This window comes from Sturnus vulgaris, chromosome W (assembly GCF_052056855.1).
Source record: "Sturnus vulgaris isolate bStuVul1 chromosome W, bStuVul1.hap1, whole genome shotgun sequence".
Taxonomy (NCBI): domain Eukaryota; kingdom Metazoa; phylum Chordata; class Aves; order Passeriformes; family Sturnidae; genus Sturnus; species Sturnus vulgaris.
In genome coordinates, this window is record NC_142282.1 from 38,510,923 (window position 1) to 38,536,589 (window position 25,667).

A 25,667-nucleotide genomic window follows, 5' to 3' on the forward strand; every position below is an offset into this window, starting at 1 on the left:
CTTCGGAGAAAAACCGCACCCTTCTACAGGAGCACTGCTTCAACTGAACCGCCTCTGTCATCCAGGAGGACTGCAGCCACCATGTATACAGACTGCTACCAACACCCTGACTGACAGGGTATCAGGTTGTATTCTGACTCTGTCGGTGGTTTTTCTTGTGTATTATTGCATGGATTTTATTTTTTTCTCTTTTTTTCCTATTAAATTGTATTACTGACTTGGAGTCTCGCACTGGTTTTGCTTTCAAACCAACACATTTATTGGCGCTCAACGTGGGGCACGAAGGGTACTGAGAAAAGTCAGTATTACAATTTTGTATTCACCATGATTCTCAACATGCTTACATGGGTTTTATATCTTGCTCTCTATATTTTTCCGCACATGGGGAACTATCTGCCGGCTGTAATGCTCCTGTGTAGACCAGGGTATGATATAAAAATTGCTCTATTGGCCTATTATGTCTACTGCATGATAACATCTGAGGCAATGAACATAATTCGGAATATATACTCAACTTTGTTTGCTTGTCCTCGTCTAGGTTCCTACATCCGGGGTTTTAACAATCACACCCAGCCCCTGGGGGGAGGGGTAAAGGATGATTTTTTCCAGTCTTTCCGGCCTGACACAGCAGTTTTTGGAAATGTTGAGTTCCCGCTGGATGCCAAGGACAGCATAATGTTGTTGTTAGTTCTGCTTTGTCTCCTCTGCACAGCCTACAATATGCTTAGAAACAAAAAACTACATGGTGTATTGCAGCGTATTCTTGAGGAAGAGGAAAAAAGAAACAAATCAACTTCGTCTATGTCTGCACAGAATGTCACAAAGAGGAGAAGAACCAAACACAAAGCAACAGTGTCTGTGTCTATGCAGACTGCCACAGAGGAGAAAAAAACCAGAAGCGCCATCAGCATCTCCACACTAACCATCACTGAACCAGAACAGCTTAGGCCAGTAGCAGTTGCCCCCGTTCAGAAGAAGAAATCAAAGAGAAAATCAGTTCGCATAGTGACTGACGAGGACGTGGCAGGACCTTCGCACCCAGCGGAAGAGACAGAGCAAGAAATCATCACTCGCTCTCTATCCCTGGGTGAGCTGCGTGACCTGTGGAGGGAATTCACCCGCCAGACGAATGAGTCCATCCTGACCTGGCTGCTCCGCATCTGGGACGCTGCAGCCAATGACACCATTCTGGATGGAAGTGAGGCCAGGCAACTGGGATCTCTGTCCCGGGATGTGGTCATTGACCAGGGGATTGGGAGAACCCAAGAAACTCTCAGCCTCTGGCGGCGACTGCTGACAAGTGTGAAGGACAGATACCTTTGTAAAGAAGATCTCCAGGTGCACCAAGGAAAATGGAGCACAATGGAACAAGGTATCCGATGCCTGAGGGAGTTGGCCGTGCTGGAGATCACTTTCTCAGAAGATGAGAGATTTCATAAGAGCCCAGACTATGTCCGGTGCACTTCACAAATGTGGTTGAGATTCGCACAGCTTGGATCAGAGATGTATTCCCGTTACCTGGCAAAGCTGCAGTGGAGGGAAGGTGAGGACATGGTAGGCGTCTTGGCCAATAAACTAAGAATTTATGAGGACACTGTCACAGCCCCATTTCGTACCCATGTCTCATCCGTGGAAACAAGGCTGGTGGAGCAAGTCCGGAGCCTGATTGAAGAGGGCCATCAGAAACTAAAAAAAGAACTTAAGGAAAACAACTACCAGATCTCTCCTGAACCAACAAGAGTTTCTGCCATTAGGAGCCAGCGTTCCTCAGGCAGGGAGAGAGGACACACTCCACGAGGTAACCTCTGGTTTTTCCTTCAGGAGCATGGAGAAGACATGAGGCTCTGCTTGTGAGGCTATCCCAGGCCTTGTATGGCAATTCCACAGAGATTCCTTTATTATCCATCAGCTCTGTGAAGGGGGCCAGGGATGACAGCTCCCTGGAGAACTGGGGGAAAAGCTGGGGTTTTTATGGGGGAAAGCAAGGGTGGTACCAAGGGGGAAAGACCAATGGGTTACAAAGGATTAACATGAGTGCTAAAGCATGGTGGGATCACTGAAGTCTTTGGGGATAGCTCACCATGATAGGGAGGATGTGCCCAGCAAAGGGGCATCTCTCCAGGAGGGTTGAGATAAACTAATCACAGCCCATTCAAGGGACATCTCTCCAGAGCAGGGTTGCGGGCAGGCCCATCGGCCTCCACACTGACCAGTGGACAAAGTTTAAAGATTAACACAGCAAATATTAACCCAGTCCTCACAAAGATCTGAGGGGATGAATACTGTACTCTGACCAAACTGAAAGTCAAAATTTACTTTTAAAAACTTGTCTTCAATATAACAGAAATAATAATTCAAATTAAGTACTGGTATTTTAGCTAATTCTTATATCTAGACACTATTGACATCTTAGTTTTTGAAGAATTAAAAAATTTGTGAGCTAAGTCACAAGGAGAAAAAGAAAAGCAATTTAGAAATAGTAATATATGGAGATGGCCTGCAAATACTTTATTTACATGAGAAATACTTCTTTAGTGATTGTGAATACTACTATACTTGGTTAAGTGACATGTCTGCAAGAATAGGACATAATACTTCTAATCCTCATTCCCTGCAAAAGTTTTTATCAAACCATATAAGCAGCTGCTCTTTATCCATTTGAGTACTGTTGAAAGAAACAACATTACTCAGAATAATATTAATACAATCTCATTCCCTAACTATTGTACCAATTAGTCTTTATAGCATGTAATTGTATGAACTTTAAGATATATATATATTTACATTGCGTACTGCACAGTCATTGTTAAGTAAGCATGACTAAAGGACGCCATCTCATTGCAAAGAGGACAGTCCCCACCCTGAAGCATAAAGAATACCCCATGACTACTGAGAGTTAACACCAGCATCCTAGCTACTCTAACACCTCTGTGAAACACTCCCATTTTCTGGCATCATAGGTAACTAACTGTAGCAAGATTGACTCCAGGGATGTTTAGATCAAGAAAGAAGAAGATGGATGATGATGCCTATTGTGGTTTAACACGAGCTGGTAAGTAAGCACCATGCAGTCACATGTTCACTCCCCTGTGGTGGGATGGGGGAGAGAATCAAAAGAGTAAAAGAGAAAATTTGTGGGTTGAGATAAAGACAGTAGAATAGGTAAAGCAAAAGCCACATACGCAAGCAAAGCCATTATGAGGCACTTTTGTCAGGCAGGTGTTCAGACATCTCCAGGAAAGCAGAGCTAACAGTTATATGAGAAGAGAAAATGCCATATCTCCGAATGTCCCCCTGCCTCCTTCTTCTTCCCCCAGCTTTATATGCTGGGCATGACATTGTTTGATATGGAATATCTTTTTGGTCAGTCAGGATTAACTGTCCTGGCTGTGTCGCTGACAGGGCAGTGCAAGGAGCAGAAAAGTCCTTTGCTCTGTGTAAGCCCTGCTCAGCAATAATTAAAAACATCCCTGTACTATCAACATTGTTTCAGCACAAATCCAAAACACAGCCCAATACCAGCCACTGTGAAGAAAATTAACTCTACCCCAGCCAAAACCAGCAAATGCTATAGAATTATATTTGCTTTGCAAAACAGCAGTGTGAGTTAAGTAGTAATTGGTCAAATCATATTGTACCTTGATGATTGAAACATATAAGAGCCTTGTGTAAAACATATTTGGGCTGCCAAGTTGTGTTGCTTTTGCACGACCTAGGTTTTGGTAGTGGGGGAGGGGGCACAGAGGTGGCTTCTCTAAGAAGTTGCTAGAAACTTCCATGTGCAGCAGAGCCAATCCCTGATGGCTCTGAAGATGGACATGCCACTGGCCAAGTCTTGACCAATTAGAAATGGTGATAATGCCTCTGTGATAACATATTTAAGAAGAAAATCAAAACAAAGTGGGGTGTTGCGTTTCCTAGATACATTGTAAATGGTACATCCCGTGACCCCTGCTGTGCCCTGTATCTTGGTCCCTCTCCCCTCCTGGCCACACAGAGCTGGCTGGGATCCAATTTCTCCCCGCCCCCCCCTTTCCAGACCCTAGAAAAGGTCAGGACCCGCTGACCTCGCTCTCTTATCCCGTTCTCTCTTTTTCCCCCAAGCTCTCTTATCCCGCTCTTTCTTTTTTTCCCCCCCACTCTCTTCCCCTGCGCTTTTTCTCTTCCCCCGTTCTCTTTCCCCCCCCCACGCTTTTACCCTGTCCTTCCCCCTCTTTTCTCTCTCTTCCCCCGCTCTTTTCCCTTCCCTTTTCACTCACTACCCACGAGAAATAAACCTGTAACTTTATCAGGGGAAAGAGCCTCTTTTGATATCTTAACTACGTCTCTGTGGCTAGGGCCCAGGGGAATTTTACCCTAACACCTGAGCTAGACCGGAGGAAGGGTGAAGACTCTGTTTAGGCCGAGGAAAAAGCCGTTACAGTTGGCGCTCCACGTGCGTGGTTTCTATAAAGCACCCACGTTTCACTGTGATTCCTATTTTCGGGATTCGACCAGCATAGGAGCTGATCAACTAGCTCAAATTTCTTTAAGCTGCATTTTGTGCAGTTCAAAGACTTTTCAGCACGAACCGGCAGCCTGTCAGTCCCAGACAGGTCGGTTCGGGACATGGATCCACTACCGTGTACACAGACGTCTCTGCCTGCAAGAGAAAAGGTGAGTTAAGCGTCCCTTTCTGGCGGGTGGTTCCCAGAGCTCCGCGGGGGGGTCTCACCGGCGGCATTTTGCCGGCCCGGCGCTGTTCTCTGGAGGACAGGCGGTGCGGGCGTGTTTGCAGCGTGTGCGCGGTTCGGAAGCCCTCGGCCACGTGGTGCGGCGCGGGGGCTGGGGGGGGCTGGACGCGGCCACCCCAGGCGCGGCGCGGCAGGCAGGCAGCTTTGATCGGTTTCAAAGCTGCGGCACAGGGAGTTTTTTTTCAGTTTTAGCGGTTTTTACGGGTTGTTGCCGTGCGGGGGCGGTCCCTACAGCGGCGCAGGCGCCACACATAGGGTTTGCTGACAAAAAAACGGCGAAATTAACATCGGTTCCGCATCTAGTAAAGCCTGAAAACCGTGGTGTACGTCTTAACAACTAACTCCTTTCCTGTGTTTTAACTGTAGTGGGGTAGATACAGTGCAAATTGCTAACACTATGGGGATACAGCAATCTGCCTTACAAAAGAGTATAACAAAACAACTCAAAGTAATACTAAGTTCAGGAAATGTTTTAATATCTAATAAAAAACTAGCCCGTTTTGCCAGCTGGCTGTCTGTTGAAATATCTGACCTTGAATTGCAAAATATCAATTCGATTTCATTTTGGGATGAAATAGGGAATTTATTAACTTTAAAAGTAGAAAATGGAGATAAAACTGCCTCTGTATTCCTTCCGATATTCTTACAAATTCGGAAAGTTTTAATTCAGACAGAAAACAACAGACAGCAGCAGCAAAATGATTCAAGCTCACCTTCCCTTTCCAAAAATCCCTATAACCATAACCTGGAAAGCACCCCAGGGTCTCCCTTGGAAATGCAGCATGCTCAGCACGGCTGTAACTGTGCTGAAACCCCAAATCCTCCCCAGTATCCCGGTTCTGACAATTTTTCTAAAATTATCAGCTCTCCTTCCTTGTTCCCTTCCCCCGTGGGCCACGAACACGTGGCCGTATCTGGACAGGTTGGGGTCCCAGATAGCATTGGTCATGCGGTAAAGGGGGTGGGGGGGGCCCGATATGGTGACAGCCACGTGTCTCCTCCTTCATCCCGCAACCCCCTTTACCCTCTGGTCCCAGCCCCTAATCCTGTCCCCTCCCATAACTCCTCCCTGCCCTCGGCTCCACCGCCCCCTCCCCCCTCCAAGACCCTGTCCTGCACTGTACCTGGCGCCCCCGCCCACAGGTGTTGCAACCCTGGATTCCACCACCCCTCCCCCTCTCCGGTTTCACATTCCTTCCCTCCAAGCTGCTGCGGGGTGGGGGAGGGCAATGTAGCCCCTGCTGGGTTCAGTGCCGGTGGGGGTGGGGGTGGGGAGGGATCAGCTCACAGCCCCTGGGGGATGGATGGGGCTCCCGTGGTGGGGGGGGGTGGGGAGCCTCCCGGGCCCGGTGGGGGGGGATGCCTAACCCTGAAAGTCAGCACCAGGAGAAAGAGTATGTACCATCAGTTGCTCCTGTAGATTATCTTGGTAAGAGAAACGGAAAAAGAAGTTATCAGCCTTTGTCCTACCAAGATAAAAAAGAAATTTGTAAAGTACAAAGAGAATTTGGTAGGAATAGTGAAATCTTTAAAAGCATGATGAGAGCCACTTTTAATTCAAACGAACTGGTTCCATATGATATCAAAGAGCTTTTCTGGTGCCTGTTAACTCCTTCCGAATATGATCTATGGGAAAGCCTATGGAAAAGATCTTTAAAAGTGCTTTTACAAGAGCTTTTAAAAAGCTCAGATAATGCAAAAGATGCTGATAATAATGATATGACATATGAGCAGCTATGTGGGGAAAAAAATTGGCATTGCCCTGAAAGCCAAACTAGAGTACTAAGTCTGTCTTAGATAAAATATGCAATGCTGCAGAAAAAGCCTTTAATCAATTACCAACAGTAGATACTAAAGGCAGTTATATTAACATTAAACAGTTTACTTCTGAGAGTTTCTTACAGTTTGTGGACCGCCTTCGTATGCAAGTAGAAAGACAAGTGTCTGATCCAGTATTACAAGCTGAATTAATTAAAGAAATGGCTCAGAGGAATGCTAATGAAACCTGCCGTAGGGTTATCCTTGGCCTTCCCCTGGAGCCAGCACCTAGCTTAGCACAGATGATTGAAGCCTGCGCCAGAAAAGCAGAACTGTTCAGTGGACACGAAAGATATCCAGGACTGGCACACCCAAGAACCATGGCAGCTGTGACACCAGAAGCCAAGAAGCAACCAATGTCACCAGAGCAACTGCAGCACATCATCTGCTTCCAGTGCAAGCAGCCAGGACACTTCGCCAGGGACTGTCCACACAACCAGAAACAGAAGAAAACAAACAAACAAAAAAACTAGCTTTACAGCGCGTACCCGCCATTAACACCATAGCGCACTCGGCTATAAATACTGCGGGCTCCACACTCGCAAAAGACTCTCTCTTCATAAACAAAAAGAGGGAGGATGGGATAGAAGGTGTGGGGATGTATGGCAATGAAAATATCAAATGTTCAGTTAACAAGGTTTGGAAGCCACTAGGCCGTTTTAGGCTTGTGACTACCAGAGGTTTTCATTTCAGGTCACCTGATTGGACAGTCATAACAGTGGACTTATCTAACAGTACACAGGACGTGACGTTAAACCACATGAAACTGGACAGTGAGTACTTTGTTGTCGGTGACACAGCACACACACCCCTAGAGATTGAGGTGGTTCCCATGACCATCAAGGGAAGCATAACTGGCCTCATTCTCTTGGCACGATGTCCTCTACCACCATATTACCTGGCTGAGGGACAAATCCTTGCCCAGGCCATTCCTGTTCCACAGGAGGTCCCAGTAGATGGAAAATCACCTGAAGTCTACTGGGCAGAAGTGGTGGGTGAGGACAAGCCCTCTCTGGCGTGTAACCTAACCCGTGGATCAGATCACCTCCATGTGGAGGGGGTATTGGACACGGGTGCTGATGTGACTATCATACCCGAAAGGATGTGGCCGTCACATTGGGAACTTCAGCCTGTGGCAGGCAGAATCCAGGGTGTAGGAGGAGTCAAATTGGCAAAAATATCAAAAAGCATCGTACAAATTGAGGGGCCAGATGGAAAATTGGCTAGCATCCGTCCATTTGTTACAGATTATAAATGCCCTCTATGGGGGAGAGACACCATGTCACAGTGGGGGGTAAAATTAATTATCCCTAAAACTCCTCGGGATTTTTAGAAGCGGCCACTGTGGGGCGCCCTACCCAAAAGTTGAAATGGCTAGATGATACCCCAAAGTGGGTAGCACAGTGGCCGATGAGTAAGGAGAAGCTCAGGGCGCTTGAGGAGCTTGTGGAGGAACAATTGGCTAAAGGCCACATAGAAGAGACCACAAGTGCATGGAATTTCCCGATTTTTGTGGTAAAGAAACCAGGGAAAGACAAGTGGAGGCTGCTCCACGACCTCCGGGAAATAAACAAAGTAATTGAAGACATGGGGTCTCTCCAATCTGGAGTGCCTTCTCCAACAATGCTTCCCAGAGATTGGCAATTGGCTGTTCTAGACATCAAGGATTGTTTCTTTCATATCCCCCTACACCCAGAGGATGCCCCACGGTTCGCCTTCTCGGTTCCTACCATCAATCGAGAGGCCCCAAGGAAGCGCTACCACTGGAGAGTTCTGCCCCAGGGAATGAAATGTAGTCCCTCCATCTGCCAGTGGCATGTAGCCTCATTGCTGTCCCAGGTGCGTGCCCAGAGAGGGGAGGCCATCATCCTTCATTACATGGATGATGTGCTAGTGTGTGCACCCGATAACTCTCTACTCCAGGACACACTTGACCTAGTGGTTAAAGTTTTAACCTCTGCTGGATTTGAATTGCAGGAGGACAAAGTCCAAAGGATTCCACCTTGGAAGTACCTGGGCCTGGAAATCACTGCACGGACCATTGTTCCGCAGAAATTGGAAATTAATTGTAATCCAAAAACCTTAGCAGATCTCCATTCCCTGTGTGGGTCATTGAATTGGGTTAGGCCCTGGCTGGGCCTCACTAATGAGGACCTAGAACCTCTCTTCAATTTATTGAAGGGGGAGAGAGAGCTGCTTTCTCCGAGAAAACTGACCCCAGAGGCAAAGACTGCAATCGAAAAGGTACAAAAGACCTTAGGAGAGAGGCAAGCTCACCGTTACCAGCCTGAGCTGCCCTTCAAATTCATTATCCTAGGAAAACTGCCACACTTACACGGGTTAATATTCCAATGGATCAAGGAGCAGAGAGAGTCACTCTTAATCATAGAGTGGGTCTTCCTCTCCCACCAGAGATCCAAAACTATCACTGAGCCACAAGAGTTAATAGCACAACTGATTCGGAAGGCAAGGATCAGACTGTATGAACTAGCTGGCTGTGACTTCACATGTATTCACCTCCCTGTTAAACTGTCTGAGGAGGGAAAGAACTCTCCTGACAAATTGACTAAAGAGATGTTTGAGCATTTGCTCCAGAGCAATGCCAGTGTCCAATTAGCCCTGGACAGCTACAGAGGACAAATATCAGTCCATGCCCCGTCTCACAAGCTGTTTAATGAGGAATTCCACCTCATTCCTCGTGAGAAGAGGAGTCGGAGACCACTCAAAGCTCTCACAGTGTTCACGGATGCATCTGGGGCATCCCACAAGTCGGTGATGACTTGGAGAGATCCTCAGACTCAGCATTGGGAAGCTGATGTTGAGTTTGTGGAAGGGTCACCCCAGGTAGCTGAACTGGCAGCAGTCGTGAGAGCCTTTGAAAAGTTCTCAGAGCCAATAAACTTGGTGACAGACACAGCCTATGTAGCGGGGATAGTGTCCAGGGCAGAGCAGGCAGTGCTCAGAAACATCGAAAATGAGCAGCTATTCAGGTTGCTTTCCAAACTAATTTATTTGATTTCTCATAGAGAACATCCGTTCTATGTGATGCATGTGAGATCACACACAGATTTGCCAGGCGAAATTGCAGAAGGGAACCGTCAGGCAGACTCCCTTGCAACCCCAGCAGAACAAGCAACCCCAGGAGAACAAGCACGCCTTCCTGACATCTTCCAACAGGCAAAGCTGAGCCACCAGCAGTATCACCAGAATACACCAGGTCTAATGCGTCAGTTCCAGCTAACACGGAGTCAGGCTCGAGCCATTGTGGCCACCTGTCCCAACTGTCAGCTGCACACCATGCCCTCAATAGGCATGGGGGTAAACCCCCGAGGTCTTGGCAGTTGTGAGGTATGGCAAACAGACATCACACACATTCCTAGTTTTGGTCGCCTCAAATATGTTCATGTAAGCACTGACACATATTCAGGTGCAGTCTATGCCTCTGCCCATGCAGGAGAAAGGGCTATGCATGCTAAACAACACCTAGTGCAAGCCTTTTCAGTGTTGGGGATCCCTAAGGAAATCAAAACTGATAAGGGCGCAGCGTATAAGTCCAAGGAGTTCCTGGAATTCGTCCAGCAGTGGGGAGTGGAACATAAAACTGGCACCTCCCACTCCCCCACAGGCCAAGGTATAGTGGAGCGAGCCAATCAGACGCTCAAGCAGGTTTTGGCTAAACAGAGCAGTTCGACTGCCTGGATGTCTCCACAGCAGAAGCTCTGCAAAGCCATGTTTACTATCAATTTCCTAAATTGTTCATTTGAAAACATGAGTCCACCTGTGGTACGTCACTTTAACAGTAGCAAACAATTCAAGTTATCCCAACATCCTCCAGTTTTGATTAGGGACCCAGAAACCTGGGAAATCAAAGGTCCCTATGAGCTTGTTACCTGGGGGCGTGGCTATGCATGTGTATCCACTCCCTCAGGCCCTCGGTGGATTCCCCAAAAGTGGGTGAAACTGTTTGTTCCCAAACATCCTGCTCCAACTGAGGAGAACGAGGAGCAGGTAGCAGTGGCTTCAAAAAGAAGACGCCGCAGAAAAAAAGGAAAAGAAATCCTCATAGAAGGTGGCATTCCGGCAAATAGAGACTTTTAATAGGTTTTATAATGTTTGTTTTTCCTTCTAGAGAAAAGCTTCTCTTCTCTCAGTCCCGTAGTGAACCCCATCCAAGCTGTCTTCCTGCTAACACTGAACAGTCTAGCAGCTGCATGGATTGTCCCTCAGCCACGTCAGAACACCTGGGTGACCCTGGCACAGACGCTCCAACAAGAAAATAGATTTTCTCTTGCTACTACATGGACATGAGTGCCAGGAATTTGAAGGACTTTGCTGTATGGACCTGACCTCGAAAGCTCCTAACATCCATGCTGCCCTCCGAAACATGAACAACTTAATCGGACAAGTGAAGCAAGAATCTGAAGATTGGTTCAATGGACTGTTCAAAGGCTGGGGACTCACAGGGTGGTGGACATCTATAGTCAAAACAATTATGTTAATTTTTGTTATTCTTTTCCTTGTAATAATGGCATTCGGGATCCTACGTCACTTGGTTTTCAAGGCTATTCATAGTCTCATTCCCTCTACCTCAGTAGTCAATCACATAGAAATGAAAGACTTGAAACAATCTAACCCTCCCGCCAGCTACAAATGGTGGGCAAAATCGTAATTTGAATGATTCCAATATCCTTCTTTCAACTTTGTTAAACAAAAAACGGGGAGATGTTGCGTTTCCTAGATACATTGTAAATGGTACATCCCGTGACCCCTGCTGTGCCCTGTATCTTGGTCCCTCTCCCCTCCTGGCCACACAGAGCTGGCTGGGATCCAATTTCTCCCCACCCCCCCTTTCCAGACCCTAGAAAAGGTCAGGACCCGCTGACCTCGCTCTCTTATCCCGTTCTCTCTTTTTCCCCCAAGCTCTCTTATCCCGCTCTTTCTTTTTTTCCCCCCCACTCTCTTCCCCTGCGCTTTTTCTCTTCCCCCGTTCTCTTCCCCCCCCCACGCTTTTACCCTGTCCTTCCCCCTCTTTTCTCTCTCTTCCCCCGCTCTTTTCCCTTCCCTTTTCACTCACTACCCACGAGAAATAAACCTGTAACTTTATCAGGGGAAAGAGCCTCTTTTGATATCTTAACTACGTCTCTGTGGCTAGGGCCCAGGGGAATTTTACCCTAACACCTGAGCTAGACCGGAGGAAGGGTGAAGACTCTGTTTAGGCCGAGGAAAAAGCCGTTACAGTGGGGCTCAGTTTTTTCCTAGCCAGAGAAGAGGAGGTGAGAACATGTGAGAGAAACATGGAGACACCAAGGTCAGTGAGGAAGGAGGGGGAGGAGGTGCTCCAGGTGCCAGAGCTGAGATTCTTCTGCAGGCCGTGGTGATGACCATGGTGACGCAGGCTGTCCCTCTGCAGCCCATGGGGGTCCACGGAGGATGCAGAGATCCACTCGCAGCCTGGGGGGGGGGGGAGTTGCTCACGCTGGAGGAGGTGGATGCCTGGAGGAGGCTGTGATCTGGTGGGAGACCCAGTGGAGAGAGGGGACCCTTGCTTCCAGGCTGGAGCAGCCTGTCCTTGGAGGACTGCACCCCATGGACAAGTGACCCACGTCATAGCAGTTTTGGGGAAGACTTTGCCTGTGGGAAGAACTGACGTTGCAGCACTTTTGGGAGGACTGCTGCTTGTGAGATTAGAGCCACTCTGGAGAAGTTCACGGAGAGCTGTCTCCCGTGGGAAGGAACCCCATGGCGTAACAGGGGAATGACTTCTCTCCCTGAGCCAAGTGGAAAACCTCAGGTGATGAACTGACCAACCCCTCCCGCCACCCTGTCCCCGTGCTGTTGGTGGGAAGGAAGGAGGCGTTGGGGGAAGAAAAGGTGTTTTTAAGGGCTCATGTTAAATTTCATTATCCTACTCTGATTTTGTTAGTAATAAGTTCCCTTTGTACCTCTAAGTTCAGCCTGTTTTGCCCTTGGAGTGTTTTTCCCCCTGTCCTTATCTCAACTCATGAAGCCTTCATTAAATTTTTCTCTCCTCTGCTCAGCTGTGGCAGGGGAGGGTGAGTGAGTGGCTTTCATGGGTGCCTGGCATTTGGCCCGTGTCAAACCACGACACCAGTTTGAATAGGATACCTCACGCACATGAATAAAAGAATTACCCTTATAATTCTATACTTTATCCTAGCCTCTCTCCTCAGTTGGCACAGGCAGTTTCAAATTTTTTGTGACATGAGAATCCTCAAATACAAATATTTTGGAACACAGACTTTGTATTTTATGGGGAAAAAAAACTTTGTTGGATCTAGACTAAAATTACTAGTCTTATTAAACTATTTTTTTCACAGTAAAAATTTCAAATCCCAGCTACCAGCAAACATCTAGCTTCTCACTTTATCTAGATGCCCTAACATGGTGCACCTACAGCTGTCTCCTTTTGTAGGAAGGGGAAGAAAACTGAGAAGAATGTCGGATTTGTCTTTACAAACGAGCTGTGGATCTGCTTGTAGATAAGGCTAGCACTGAGAGATAAAAGAAACAATGGGATGGATTCCACTGATTGATGAATGGAAAAAGATATTTGCCTTTACAAACAAACTGTAGGTTTGCTGATAAGTTAAATTGGATATTGAAAGATGAAAGAAAAAACTATGAATTCTATTAGAATTAAAAATCAAAAGGGAGAGTTATAGATTAGAGGGGAATCTTAGGTGTTTCGGGCAGTCCATGCTTCTCAAGTACCTCAACCAATGGCGAGAGAAGGAAATGTGGCCGGGAAAATAGGATAAAAAGGAGGCTGCGTCCTCCTAAACTTCGAGAGATCCCAGGGGAATGCCCCATGGCCTCTCCCTTTATTCGAATAAAACAAAAAGGACTCCTCCGTCTCCTTTTTGGACATAAACCTCTGGTGTTTGTGGATTAATTTTCCTGACAAAACCAAAAGCTAGGCAAGTTGCTTGCAGTACTGTACTGGTAATGGTGTAACCCAACTGATGCAGGAATTTACATCTACAGGTTTGCTCATACCAGGTAAATTGATCCTAGTCAGGCTTAGGCAGGTACACAGCCATCCCAGTGTTTCCACAGAGCCCACCCCAGGCAAGGTCGAAAGATTGTTATGCCAGTGCGCAACCCCCCCGCGATGGAGCCTGTGGGACCCAAGAGCTGGCAGCCTTCAGCGAGCATGGGCACAGGCACTCACACTCACACCCCTCTTCCTCTCCCCCTAGTTCACCGTTCCCATCTTGCTCTATGTTATAAATGAGAGACAAAAGTCTCGATATTCAGCAAAATTTAGATTGCTTTATTTGATATAGAAAGAGGAAGTAGCGCGCTGGGGAATGTGAGAGGTCACCGCCCACTCCACGCTCCACCGAACCTTGGTTTGCAGCCTCTTCTTATACTGGGGGTTCTCGTTGTAATCAATAATTTTTGGACTTTTGTTGTCATAAGCAGTGGTGGTTGAATAAACATCCTTACACAAATTCACAAAGCCTTTGGGTGATAATCAGTCACAGATAGCCATCTGGTCCTTGTAGATAACCACCAGAGAAGTTCTGGGAGTCTGGTTTTTGGGATAGGCAGTATTGATCAGACAAAGGCAGGAAGGGCTTTTTGAGAAGTCCGATTTTGCAAGCTTGTAGCCGATACAACTTATTTGGAAAACATAACATAACATATTATAATGCAACATAATACAACATAATACAACACAATACAACATAACAAGGTGATTTTAAACAGAATGATTTTCTATAATTTCCTTTATCTAGTGTCCATGCTTCACTTCAGAGCTTAGTATTCTGGTTTATACAAACCCCAACGCTTTTGTGATTAACACGAATCTTTAATCAATTATCACAGTGTGGTACAGGGTGTGTTATTGGAGTCTTGTTTTGTACTTTCAGAAAAAACAATAAAACATAAATAATTTCTTTATTGATGTGCTCTTGAATTAAACTCCTAAGATACGTGATAGAATTAATGCCTAATCCATAGTCTAATAATGACAAGTCCTCATCTTAATGATTAAAAATACTGAAAACTTCTATAGCTGGGAAAAAAAGGTGAAGAAATGCACTTCCTCCATATTGATTGATTTGGTTGACAGCTCTGTTGTGCTGCTTTGCTTTTGTGGTCAGTTTATTTGGAACAAAGTAGTTAAGTAGCAAAGGGTAGCTTCCTTGCTTCAAGAGGCACTTTGAAGAAAAAGCATGTTTTTACTTTTAATCAAATAGAGTGCCTAGGAAAGAATTCTGCTCATGTCAATTTCTAGCAAATTTGGAAGGAAGAGGCCATGAAGATTGAGATTGAACTCCCTATCTTAAAGCTAGGTTGTTTAAGTGTACAGGGCACCTTAGTCCAGAGAAGAATGATTTGACATGGTGGGGGTCTAATTAAACTTATGCATTTGAGTGTTGCTGTAGTCCTATAATATTCATAAAGTAGCTGTTTCTAAATGGCAATGGCAGCTCTACTGAAATGAAAACAGAGTTGACTTAATCCTGATTGTATGTTTGTTTGCTGACTAACTAAGAGGAGAGTATGGCAGGTGACAGTGAGGTCCAAATCCAATTTATGTGAAGGTTATAGTGCTTTAAGAGAGTTCCTAACTGTTTTAATCTTGGAGTTGTTACCTTGCTTTTTCCTTGCTTTTTGCATTATTAATTTCTGTTCTTGCTCCTCTCCTTTTCTCCCCCCCTTCCCCTTTTTTTTTTCCTTTCTTTGCTTTTTCCCCTGACAGAAGACATGCCGTTCTGTTTTTACCTATAATTTGGCTAAGTTAAGCTGTGGAAAAGCTGTAAAACTGCTAATAATTCTTCCAAATAACTTCAGTGTTAACATTTGTTTTATAAGAGGAAATTCTGTTAATTTACTTATGTTCCAAAAAAATATAAATTTTATGTATATTATGAAGAGTAAAAATGAAACTTTGAGATTTCTTATGGCTACAAGCAGCTGTGTATTGTTTGATTGAAGCTAACTTGTTCACTTAATCTCTGAAAATCTGGTAAGAAGCACTCAGAGACTTTGTTCTACATAGAAGAAATTGCTACACAAAATCTAAATATAAGCCTTTCCAAAAAGGCCTTCATAATTAAACTGTATTCAGAATGCTATCAAGCTTATTCTAGATATTTTTGTAGCAGTTTTTAATGTAAATGAAACTTGAGGAAATGGTTTGGGTTTTTGTTTTTTTTCTGACAAAGAGCTGCTGACTAGTTTGTATCCTTTGTTCGTTCTTATTGTAGGAAATGGAAATAGCTGACTGGGCTTCCTTTCTGTACATCTTGCTTGTTTCTTTGCAATGAAAGAATTTTTACTGCAATACTTATATGCTGATATGTGATAAATGGTTCTCTGCTATTTCGCTTTTTTTTTTAACAGTCAAGTCCTTCATCTGCTGAGCCAGCAAGTCTTCCTACAAAAGACCTCAACACAAACTCTAATGGTCCAAAGCCAGCAGAAGTCATGCCAGATGATGATAGAGAAGACTTCTTTGCTGGTAACTGCCTTTTTTTTTTTTTTTCCCCTTCTAACATGGCTGCATAGACTCTTTTCTTCTTAGACTTATAGGGGTGTGCTTTTGTGAGGAGGAAAACCTTTTTATGTTGTGGAAGGTAATTTCCACATCTTTAAGTAAATATGAAGTATTGCCCTTGCAATGGAAATTCTGATTTTAAGCTTAAGCAATTTAGTATTGTAAATCTTAGCCATTGTTCAACCTGCTGAAGATATACTTTCTGGGAAATTCAGTAAGTAATATTTTCCTTTGGATATTAGGAGTATTGCTAGTCTTTGTCGATCATTCTTTATTGGATTCAATGATCACCTATTTAATTCAAGTCCTATGATCTTATGCAATATACTGTCATTTATGAACTTGAAATAATTTGCAAGAAAAGTGGCATACTATAAAAGGAAAAACAGCTGAGCAAAATTTTTATGCAAAGTTTGTTCTACTGTTAACATATTTAGCTACTGCTTGAATATTACTGTAAAACTGTTTTGTAGTATAGCCTTTTCTTTTTGAACTAGAAGTAGAAGAATTAATCTTGCTTATTAGGGAAATTAAAGTGATATGTGACTTCTCTTAAGGGTAGATGAGTCTCATTTAAATTTAGTCGTAAATTAAAATTGGGGATTTTTCTCACCAGATTTGTGTGTTGTTGTCTGAGCGGTAAACTATTCTACTCTTGATGATACATATTTTTTTAATGGAGCTAGTAAGAATTACATACTAAAGCAATGTCACTTTGAGAAGCTTATTTGGTAAAAAATTAAATGTAAATATCTTAAGATTTTGCCAGTGATGTACAGGATTTTTTCTTGTGGGACTCTAGTTAAGTTTGATTACTAAATACAGGTTTGTCTGTGATATGTACTGTCACAGCATAGTGTGGCAGTATTAGTTACTTAATAACTTCTTCTGCTGATGGTAATAGGGCATGTCTTGTTATGTAATAATATTCAACTTGGTGTGTCTAAAAACACTAGGCAAGTTTAAGACTTGTTTTCTACTGTATAACCATTTGTAGTTTTCTCAGTTCTTTTTTACAATTATGAAGACTGATAATTCAGATCATATTACAAGCTGGAGGGTATTTCTATTTATTAAAAGATTTATTTTATTATTAAAAAAAGATGAGAAACTGACATATGGTATCAGTCTTGGCATTTCACTAGGGTAAGATTTGAGCTCTAACATTTAACAATACTGGATGTTTTGGAGAGAGATGTATAAAAGTTTTGATAAGTAATCAGTCAATGATAGTTATTTTTAATCCTTGATTGGTCACTGCTTTGATGTTGCTTTTCTACATCCTGTTTTTCCTACACATGAATTATGGTTACTGTCACAATTACAGGTGTAGAAGCATGTACTATTCAAGTAAGAAGATGTAATATGTAGAATATCTAGTATGACAAAACATGGTTTTAAATACTACTTCTCAATGCTAATGCTTTTCCTATTAGTGAGTCAGTTGGCAGTCTTCTTTGAACACATTCCTAATCTTATCTTTGTTTGTACCCTGAAGTAATTATTTTCAAATAAAGTTCATAGCATTTAGTTCTGGGCTGCTTTACATAGATAAGTGTATACATGTGCCCATTACCTTTGTTCTTAACTTACCAAATTTATATTTGAACTTGCATCCTAACAGTGTCATAAGCAAGTTTATTGATTAGTTTGCAAACTCTCTAAAACAGTCTCAAGATAAATGGAGAATAATTCGGAATTCAGTGATAATCCTATTAGTTTTGTATTTCTATTACCTGACCTTGTGATCTACAAAGGCTAGGAACACTTTACTAGTACAAGAAAGATTTATTTTTAATTTGGTTATATAGCTTCAGTATATGAAGCCAGATATTTGTAGCTGTAGGGCCATCTGGAATATATATTTTAGGAAAGCAGATTCCCCTTTGGCTAGAAAATATTAAATAAAGAAAAATGGTGGCAGGACTGAATATTGATTGGATCCAGGCAGAAGCAAGATGTTAGCAGCCAGATTGTTGCAAGTGAACGGAATACAGAAAAGACAGATAAATGATTTAATGAGTTTGAGTTTTACTATGGAAAACATTTTTTTAAATTCAAGCAGCATTCAGCTGTGAAAGCATCTGATGTGCTGTACTGCAGGTCTAATGTGACTAAAAGTGATTTTTAAAAGGTCAGTTCATATACATATTCATGTGTTCTTTCTGGATCTCAATAGGAAAGACTTAATAAATACAAAATAAACAACAAAACAATAAAGCAAATACAAAATAAAAACAACAAATGGCTTAATAAAATAGCCATTTTACTAAGACAAAGTAAAAAGAGTGTCTTGGTTTGAAAGACAGGTATGGTCTAAGGAAAGGCAGGAGCCCCTTTTCTGCGATGCAGAGTGCAACCCCCCTCCCTTTTAATTATTTTAGGTCCAATTCAGACGCCTTCAGGCAGGAGATATGGGGATAAGAATAACAGTTCTTTACTGGTATCTAACAAGGCAGAAAACAACAACAGCTATAAAAATTGGCAACAGAACAGTCTAGCTCCGCTCCAGTCCCTTTTGGCCGCAGGTCGTCTCCCTGTGCTGTTACCGGTGTTGTGGGGGCAGGGCAGGTCCCGCGCAGTTGAAGAGGGCTGGGTGATGGCGGCCACGGCCCAGGGGAGAGAGGGGATGGGGAAAGTGACTCCCCCTCATGGTGTCGGTCGTGGTGCTCAGCAGAGTGTCCAGAGATAGTAGGGTGAGATGGGAGAGCAGCAGAGTGATGTCCAAAGGCAGGGAGCGTGGATCTCAGTGCTGGGATGGCAGGGGAAGATGCCAGAGCGGAGCCCAGGTTGTCTTCCCACTCCAACGAGCCAAGCGAGAGAGAGAGAGCCCCGCTCCAGACCCCCCCCGTCCCACCTTTCCTTTTCCGGTTCCCCCCACTTCCCCCTCCAGCCACCCCCCTACGAGAACATTATCTGTAGTTTTAAGGTGTAGCCACAATTACTTAGCATAACAATGGGAGAAAATTCCACTGAAAGAAAAGGGAATAGTTCAACCTCCAACAAAGAGCAAATCTTATCTCCCTTCAGATGGTAGGAACCCTGTGATCATGCAGCAACAGATGCACCTCAGATGTGTTTCTCTCGTGGCATGCTACACAGATTCTGTCTGTGGAGGGAAGCTCCATCCTTTTTCTGTTTAAGCTATTATAGAATCATAGAATGGCCTGGGTTGGAAAGGACCTTAAGATCCTGTAGTTCTACCCCCCCTACCAAGAATAGGGACACCTTTTACTAGACCAGGTTACTTAGAGCTCTATCCAACCTGGCCTTGAACATTTTCAGGGATGAGGCATCCACAACTTCTCTGGGCAACCAGTTCCAATGCCTCACCACCATCAAAGTAAAAAAAAAAATTCTTAATATCTAATCTATACCTATTCTCTTTTACTTTGAAACCATTCCCCTTTGTCCTGTCACTATATGCTCTTGTTAAAAGTCCCTCTCCATCTTACTTGTAAGCTCCCTTCAGGTACTGTAAGGCTGCAATTAGGTCACGCCAAAGCCGCCTCCTTTTTAGTCTGAACAAACCAAATTCCCTCAGCCTTTCCTCATAGGAAAAGTGCTCCATCCCTCTAATCAACTTGGTGGCCTTCCTTTGGACTTGCTCCAACAGGTTGATGTTCTTCCTGTGTTGGGATCCCCAGAGCTGGATGCAGCACTCCAGGTGGGGTCTCACCAGAGTGGAGTAGAAGAGGGGCAGAATCACCTCCCTCTCCCTGCTGGCCACACTGCTTTGGATGCAACTCAGGATACAATTGACTTTCTGGGCAGCAAGCGCACATTGCCGGCTCATGTCCAGCCTCTCCTCCACCAGCACCCTCAAGTACTTCTCAGCAGGGCTGCTCATGATTTGTTCATCCCCCAGCCTATATTGATACTGGGGGTTGCTGTGACCCAGGTGCAGCATTTTGCAGTTGGTCTTGTTAAACCTCATGAGAATTCCATGGGCCACTTCTCAAGCTTGTCCAGGTCCCTCTGGTAGCAGGGAATATGTCCTGGGGTCTCCCACATTGTTTTTCTCCTTTGGTAGTGTTTCTTAATTTTGTCCCAGCTTTTAGCTTTAACATTCCAGTACGAGGTACAGCAGTAACAGCACGGTATACACAACCCTTCTGACACTTTCTTGCCAATACCTCTGCTCTGGCTCTCTTTTTTTCCTTATTCCTCCCACCAGTTATGATCATCAATTTTGATTTTTCCTTGTGCTGATAGGGTATTAATACTTTAATAGTTTCCTTACATTCATTTCTTCTACACTGGACACGTAATGCGAATGGGGGATACCCACCCTAGGAATAACACCACAACAACTCAGTACTATATGGACACCTTTTCTTGATGAACGGACTACACCTGGGTTTGGGGCAGGTGACTTTCAGTCCTGATTAGGAAACCTTCGAGATGAATTGATCCGATATTGACATCAAGTCTTCCGAGTTCGCACTTTGAGGTCTCCAGGCTCAGATGTCACTCTCCAACCTGCAGTAGGAGGGGTTACAGGACCCTTGACTCTACTCACATATGTCCATCCCTTTTCAGCTGTCCTCACAGCTGTTTCAGTCGTTAACAGAACTAAATACGGCCCTTCCCATTTTGGAGCTAGATTTTCTTCTTTCCATGCTTTAATTAACACATATTGTCCTGGCTTAATTTTATGTATGGCAAATCCTAGAGGGACAGTTTGAGCTAAAATCCCCTTCTCTCTTAATTCGTCCAAGTTTTTGCTGATTGTTATTATGTAATTCTGAAGAGAAGGGTCCTGAACTAAGGTTGGATCAAGGTGTACTCCTTTAGGGTAAGGCATACCATACAGCATTTCATATGGTGAAATCCCTGTTTTTGAATTTGGCATTGTTCGTATATTAGACAGGGCTAGTGGGAGGCACTTTGTCCATGGCATTTTAGTCTCAATCATTAATTTTGACAGCTGTTGTTTTAATGTTTGATTCATCCTTTCAACCCTCCCAGAACTCTGAGGGTGCCAAGGTGTGTGATACTCCCAGCTGATGCCCAGCCCCGAGGTTAGTAACTTAAGCACCTTTGATGTAAAGTGCGTCCCCTGGTCTGAGTCTATTGCTTGAACCAGGCCATACCTTGGGATTATGTGTTCCAACAATATTTTGGCTACCACTTGTGATGTGGCCCTAGCTGCAGGGTATGCCTCTACCCAGTGGGTTAATTGGTCTACTATCACTAGTAAGTATTTCTACCTTCCTATTTTTGGTAATTCTGTAAAATCTACTTGTATTCTTTCAAAGGGTCTGTAAGCAGTTTTCCGTCCTCCTGACGGACCTTGTCTCATACCTTTTTTATTAATTTTCTGACAAGTTAAACAACCCTGTACGCTCTGCTTTGCAATATCAAAAATGCCGATGCATCCAAAAAATTTTAAAAACTGGTCTGCTAGCGCTCTGGTTCCCCAATGTGTTTGTTGGTGTAATTGTTCAATAATTTGTCTGGCCTGGGTCTTAGGTAAAATTTCCCTGCCATCTGGTAAAACCCATTTGTTCTCATGCTGTTCTGCCTTTAATTTTTTTATCCCTTCTTTTTCCTGAGGAGTAAATAGCTTCTGTAATTCCTGGTTGGGGCTGAGATCTTTAACTGTAGTACTTAATATGGAAACTGGTTTTTGCTCCAATGCTGCTTTTTTTGCTTCTTTGTCAGCCAGATTATTCCTTCTTGTGTGGTAGCTTGTTCCTTTTTGGTGCCCTCTTATATGGACCACAGCAATTTCAGTGGGGCCCCTAAGAGCCTCTAGTATTCTAACAATTAATTCTTGATGTATCAACCCCCATCCTTGAGTGTTAATTAACCCCCTTTCTTCCCAAATTTTACCAAATGTGTGGACTGTGCCATAGGCATACTTAGAATCCGTATATATAGTTCCTTTTTTACCTTCTAAATAAGATAATGCCCTATAAAGAGCAAATAGTTCACAAGCCTGAGCGGACCATGCTGCGTTTAAGGGTCCGGATTCTACTAATTTCAATTTTTCTCCTCCTACTATGGCATATCCCGATTTTCGTTTTCCTTCCACCACTTGAGAAGATCCATCTATAAACAATTTTACTCCATCCTTAAATTCAACTTCTCCCAAGTCAGGTCTAATTTTTGTTTGTAATTCTATAACATCTACACAATCATGTTCTAAATTTTCTCCTGGTTCCCCATATAGGAATTGTGCAGGACTTTGAGCAGTTGTTGCTTTTATCTCCAAATCTGGGGAAGTGATTAGAATAGCTTCATATTTTAAAATTCGGGCATCGGTTAACCATTTCTCAGCTTTTTGATTCAGAATTCCCCTTACGTTATGAGGGGTGTGGACCACTAGGGGTGCCCCAAAGGTAATTTTTCGGGCTTCTTCAATTAAAAGTGCTGTGGCCACTAGGGCCTGGAGGCATGTGGGCCAACCCCGACTGACAGGGTCGAGCAGTTTAGAATAATATCCCACTGGCTTTCGACTGCCTGCCCATTCCTGGGTGAGTACCCCATATGCTGTTTGATCAGAGGTGTTTACAAATAACTGAAATGGTCTCTCCAAGTCTGGGAGACTGAGTACAGGGGCTTGAATTAAAGCATGTTTGACCTTTTCAAAACTTTTATCATTCTCTTCTGTCCATTTTAGGCGGTTAGTGGTAAGTTTTTCATATAGAAATTTTACTTTCTCACTAAATCCCTCTATCCATTGACGACAATATCCCAGCAATCCCAAAATTTTCCTCACTTCTTTTTTAGTTTTTGGAGGTTCCAGACTTAATATTCCAGAGATTCTATTAGGATCCAATTTCTTTTTCCCTTTACTTAGCCAATGTCCCAAATATTTTACTTCTGGTTCTGTGAACTGTAATTTGGCTTTGGATACCTTCAATCCCTGTTGTCCCAAAAAGTTTAAAAGTTTTATAGTTCCATTTCTAGTAGATTTCTCGTCTTTTCCTGCTATTAATAGATCATCTACATATTGTAACAATTTCACCCTGTCTGGTGACTCAAAAGATTGCATTAATTCTTCTAGGGCTTGTCCAAAGAGATTAGGGGATTCTGTAAAGCCCTGAGGCAATACTGTCCAATGCAGTTGTTGTTTCCTGCCCTTATCAGGATCTTCCCATTCAAAGGCAAAGTAATCTCTACTACTTTCCTCTAATGGGCATGCCCAGAAGGCATCTTTTAGATCTATTAAACTATACCAAGTGTAGTCAGGGGACAACTGGTTTAAGAGTGTGTAAGGGTTTGCTACTACGGGAAATTTGGTAACAGTTTGCTGATTTATAGCTCTCAAATCCTGTACCAATCTGTAATTCCCATCTGTCTTTTTGACAGGCAGAATAGGAGTATTATGTGGGGACATACATGGTTCCAAAGCCCCCTGTTGCAAAAGGTTTTCTATGAGAGGCTTAAGGCCCGGTCTCCTTTCCAGAGATATTGGATATCGACGAACTCGGATAGGCAAATCGGGATCAGTGATTTTCACTTTGATAGGTTTCATTTTTAACTTCCCTATTTCTCCAGGGGTGTACCACACCTCAGGACATATTTGCTCCTCGTCCTTTTGAGTTAAAGCAAAAATTTTAAGCTGACCTTGGGATACTTCAATTTTCAAATCCAATGCTATTATTAAATCCTTCCCCAATAAATTATTTTCTGCCTCTGGCAGTAACAGCAGATCTTTTAATTCAATTTTGGTTTGGGTCTCAATTTGCATATTTTTAATAATAGGGACCCGAAATGGTTCACCTTTTGCTCCAACCACGAGTGCTGTTTCTCTACTAGGTTTACACCCTTTTGGTAGGTGTTTAATTGTGGATTTTTCGGCTCCTGTATCTACTAAAAATTCCACCTCCTTCCCCTGGGGACCAATCTTTAATTTTATCAAGGGCTCTTTGGATGGTATGGTCCCTAATACATACAGCCCCTGACACCCCTATTCATCTTCCTGGAACATTTTTTCATCCCGTATCCGTTCTTTACAATTTTTCTTTATATGACCTTTCTTGTTACAGTAAAAGCAGGTTTGCCTTGGTGAATTATTTCCTGCTTCATTTCCTTGTTTTGGTGGGGGTTTTCGTGGTTTCCCTCCCCCTTTCTGCTGGGTTTCTTTCTGTGTTTCACGAACTGCAGCTATAAAGATTTTTGCTTTTGCTTTCTGCTTCTCTTCATCCCTCCTTACATAAACTTTTTGTGCTTCTCTTAGCAATTCTTGTAACCCCCGATCTTGCCAATCATCTAACTTTTCTAATTTCTTTCTAATATCTCCCCATGATCGAGCAACAAATTTTGAGGAGTGCCTGACCCACTTGTGTATCAGGGTCTATCCCGGAGTACATTTGGAGATCTTTCCTCAGCTGCTCCAACCAGTCAGTCGGGGATTCATCCTTTTTTTGTTGTTCACTAAAGGCTTTATTAATATTTTGTCCTTTAGGAACTGATTCTCGGATACCTTTAACGAGTATCCATCTTAAGTCCATCATATTCTGGCGATGGACATCATTCTGATTATCCCAGTTAGGATTATTTAATGGCCATTTCTGGTCTCCCCTAGGTCCAATCTGATGCTCCCAGTCCCTTTACCCTCATTCCAGCCTGTCTGATCATTTCCCGTTCTTCCGTGGTGAATAGGATACTTAATATAGATTGTAATTCCATTCAAGTATATATACTTGGTCCGAGGAATTGATCTAGTCTCTCCGATACCCCTATAGGATCTTCTAATAGTTTTCCCATTTCTTTTTTAAAGTTTCTCACTTCCCCTGTGTTCAAGGGAACATTTACAAATCCAATTAAGCCAGCCTGTTGTCCTGCTAATGGAACTTCCTTCAGGGGGTAAAGGCGAGCCTTTGTATTGTGATCTCCCTCCTCTCTGGTGATACTCTCTCTCCTGGTATTCCTTTGACTGGAGAGAGTTCTTAGAGCTATGGGAGTACCAGGAGGAGAAGTGGGTGCGTGGGGGGGGGGGGGTGTCTCCTGTATATTCTGTATTATACGGAGGTGGGAGATTATCGAGGGGTTCCCAGGTAACCTTTTTTTTTTTCTTCATCCTCTTTTTCTTTTAAAGTATATATCAAGGATGGTTTGGACTGTTTTGCCCACAGGGCAGCATACTCATATTCCTCTCTGTTAAATGGTTCTTTATGAGCCACATATGTGTTTAATGCCCGACAAATCCAACCCTCAAATGATCCGAACATGGGCCAGTATAGGTTATCTTTACGGATCATTTCTCTGGTCCATTCCACCATGCAATATTGAATCAATTTTTCTTTACTTTTTCCTCTGTATACCACCCCTGTGTCCCAACATTTTAATATTACTCCCAAAGGGCTGCCTGGTGGTATTTCTGGCAACCTACTTGTCTTGTCTTTATTTTCCCAGTCTCCTTGTGGACCAAATGAACTTGAACCTCTTCGTGGGTCCCTGGGACTCAGAATCTTACTTCCTCTTTTTCCCATTTTTACCTCAAGGGACTGTCTTGAGGTGTTTGTACTCCCCGATGTGTTCCGCCCGAACCCCTGCCTCTCCTTGGGTCAGGATGGACTGGAACTCGCCTCTACCTGGGCTGGGATGGAAAAAGCAGCTTTTCCCTTCTC

The 25,667-nt window shown here is 43.7% G+C and overlaps 1 protein-coding gene across 1 annotated transcript in view; it reads left to right on the forward strand.

The window, feature by feature from the left end:
* Window positions 1-25,667, forward strand: part of LOC148220137 (sorting nexin-2-like) — a 165,761-nt gene that overhangs the window by 26,273 nt on the left and 113,821 nt on the right. The window contains exon 2 of the mRNA XM_088155791.1: window positions 15,930-16,047. Within this exon, the coding sequence (XP_088011917.1) occupies window positions 15,930-16,047 (118 nt within the window). The remainder of the gene's footprint in view (window positions 1-15,929; window positions 16,048-25,667) is intronic.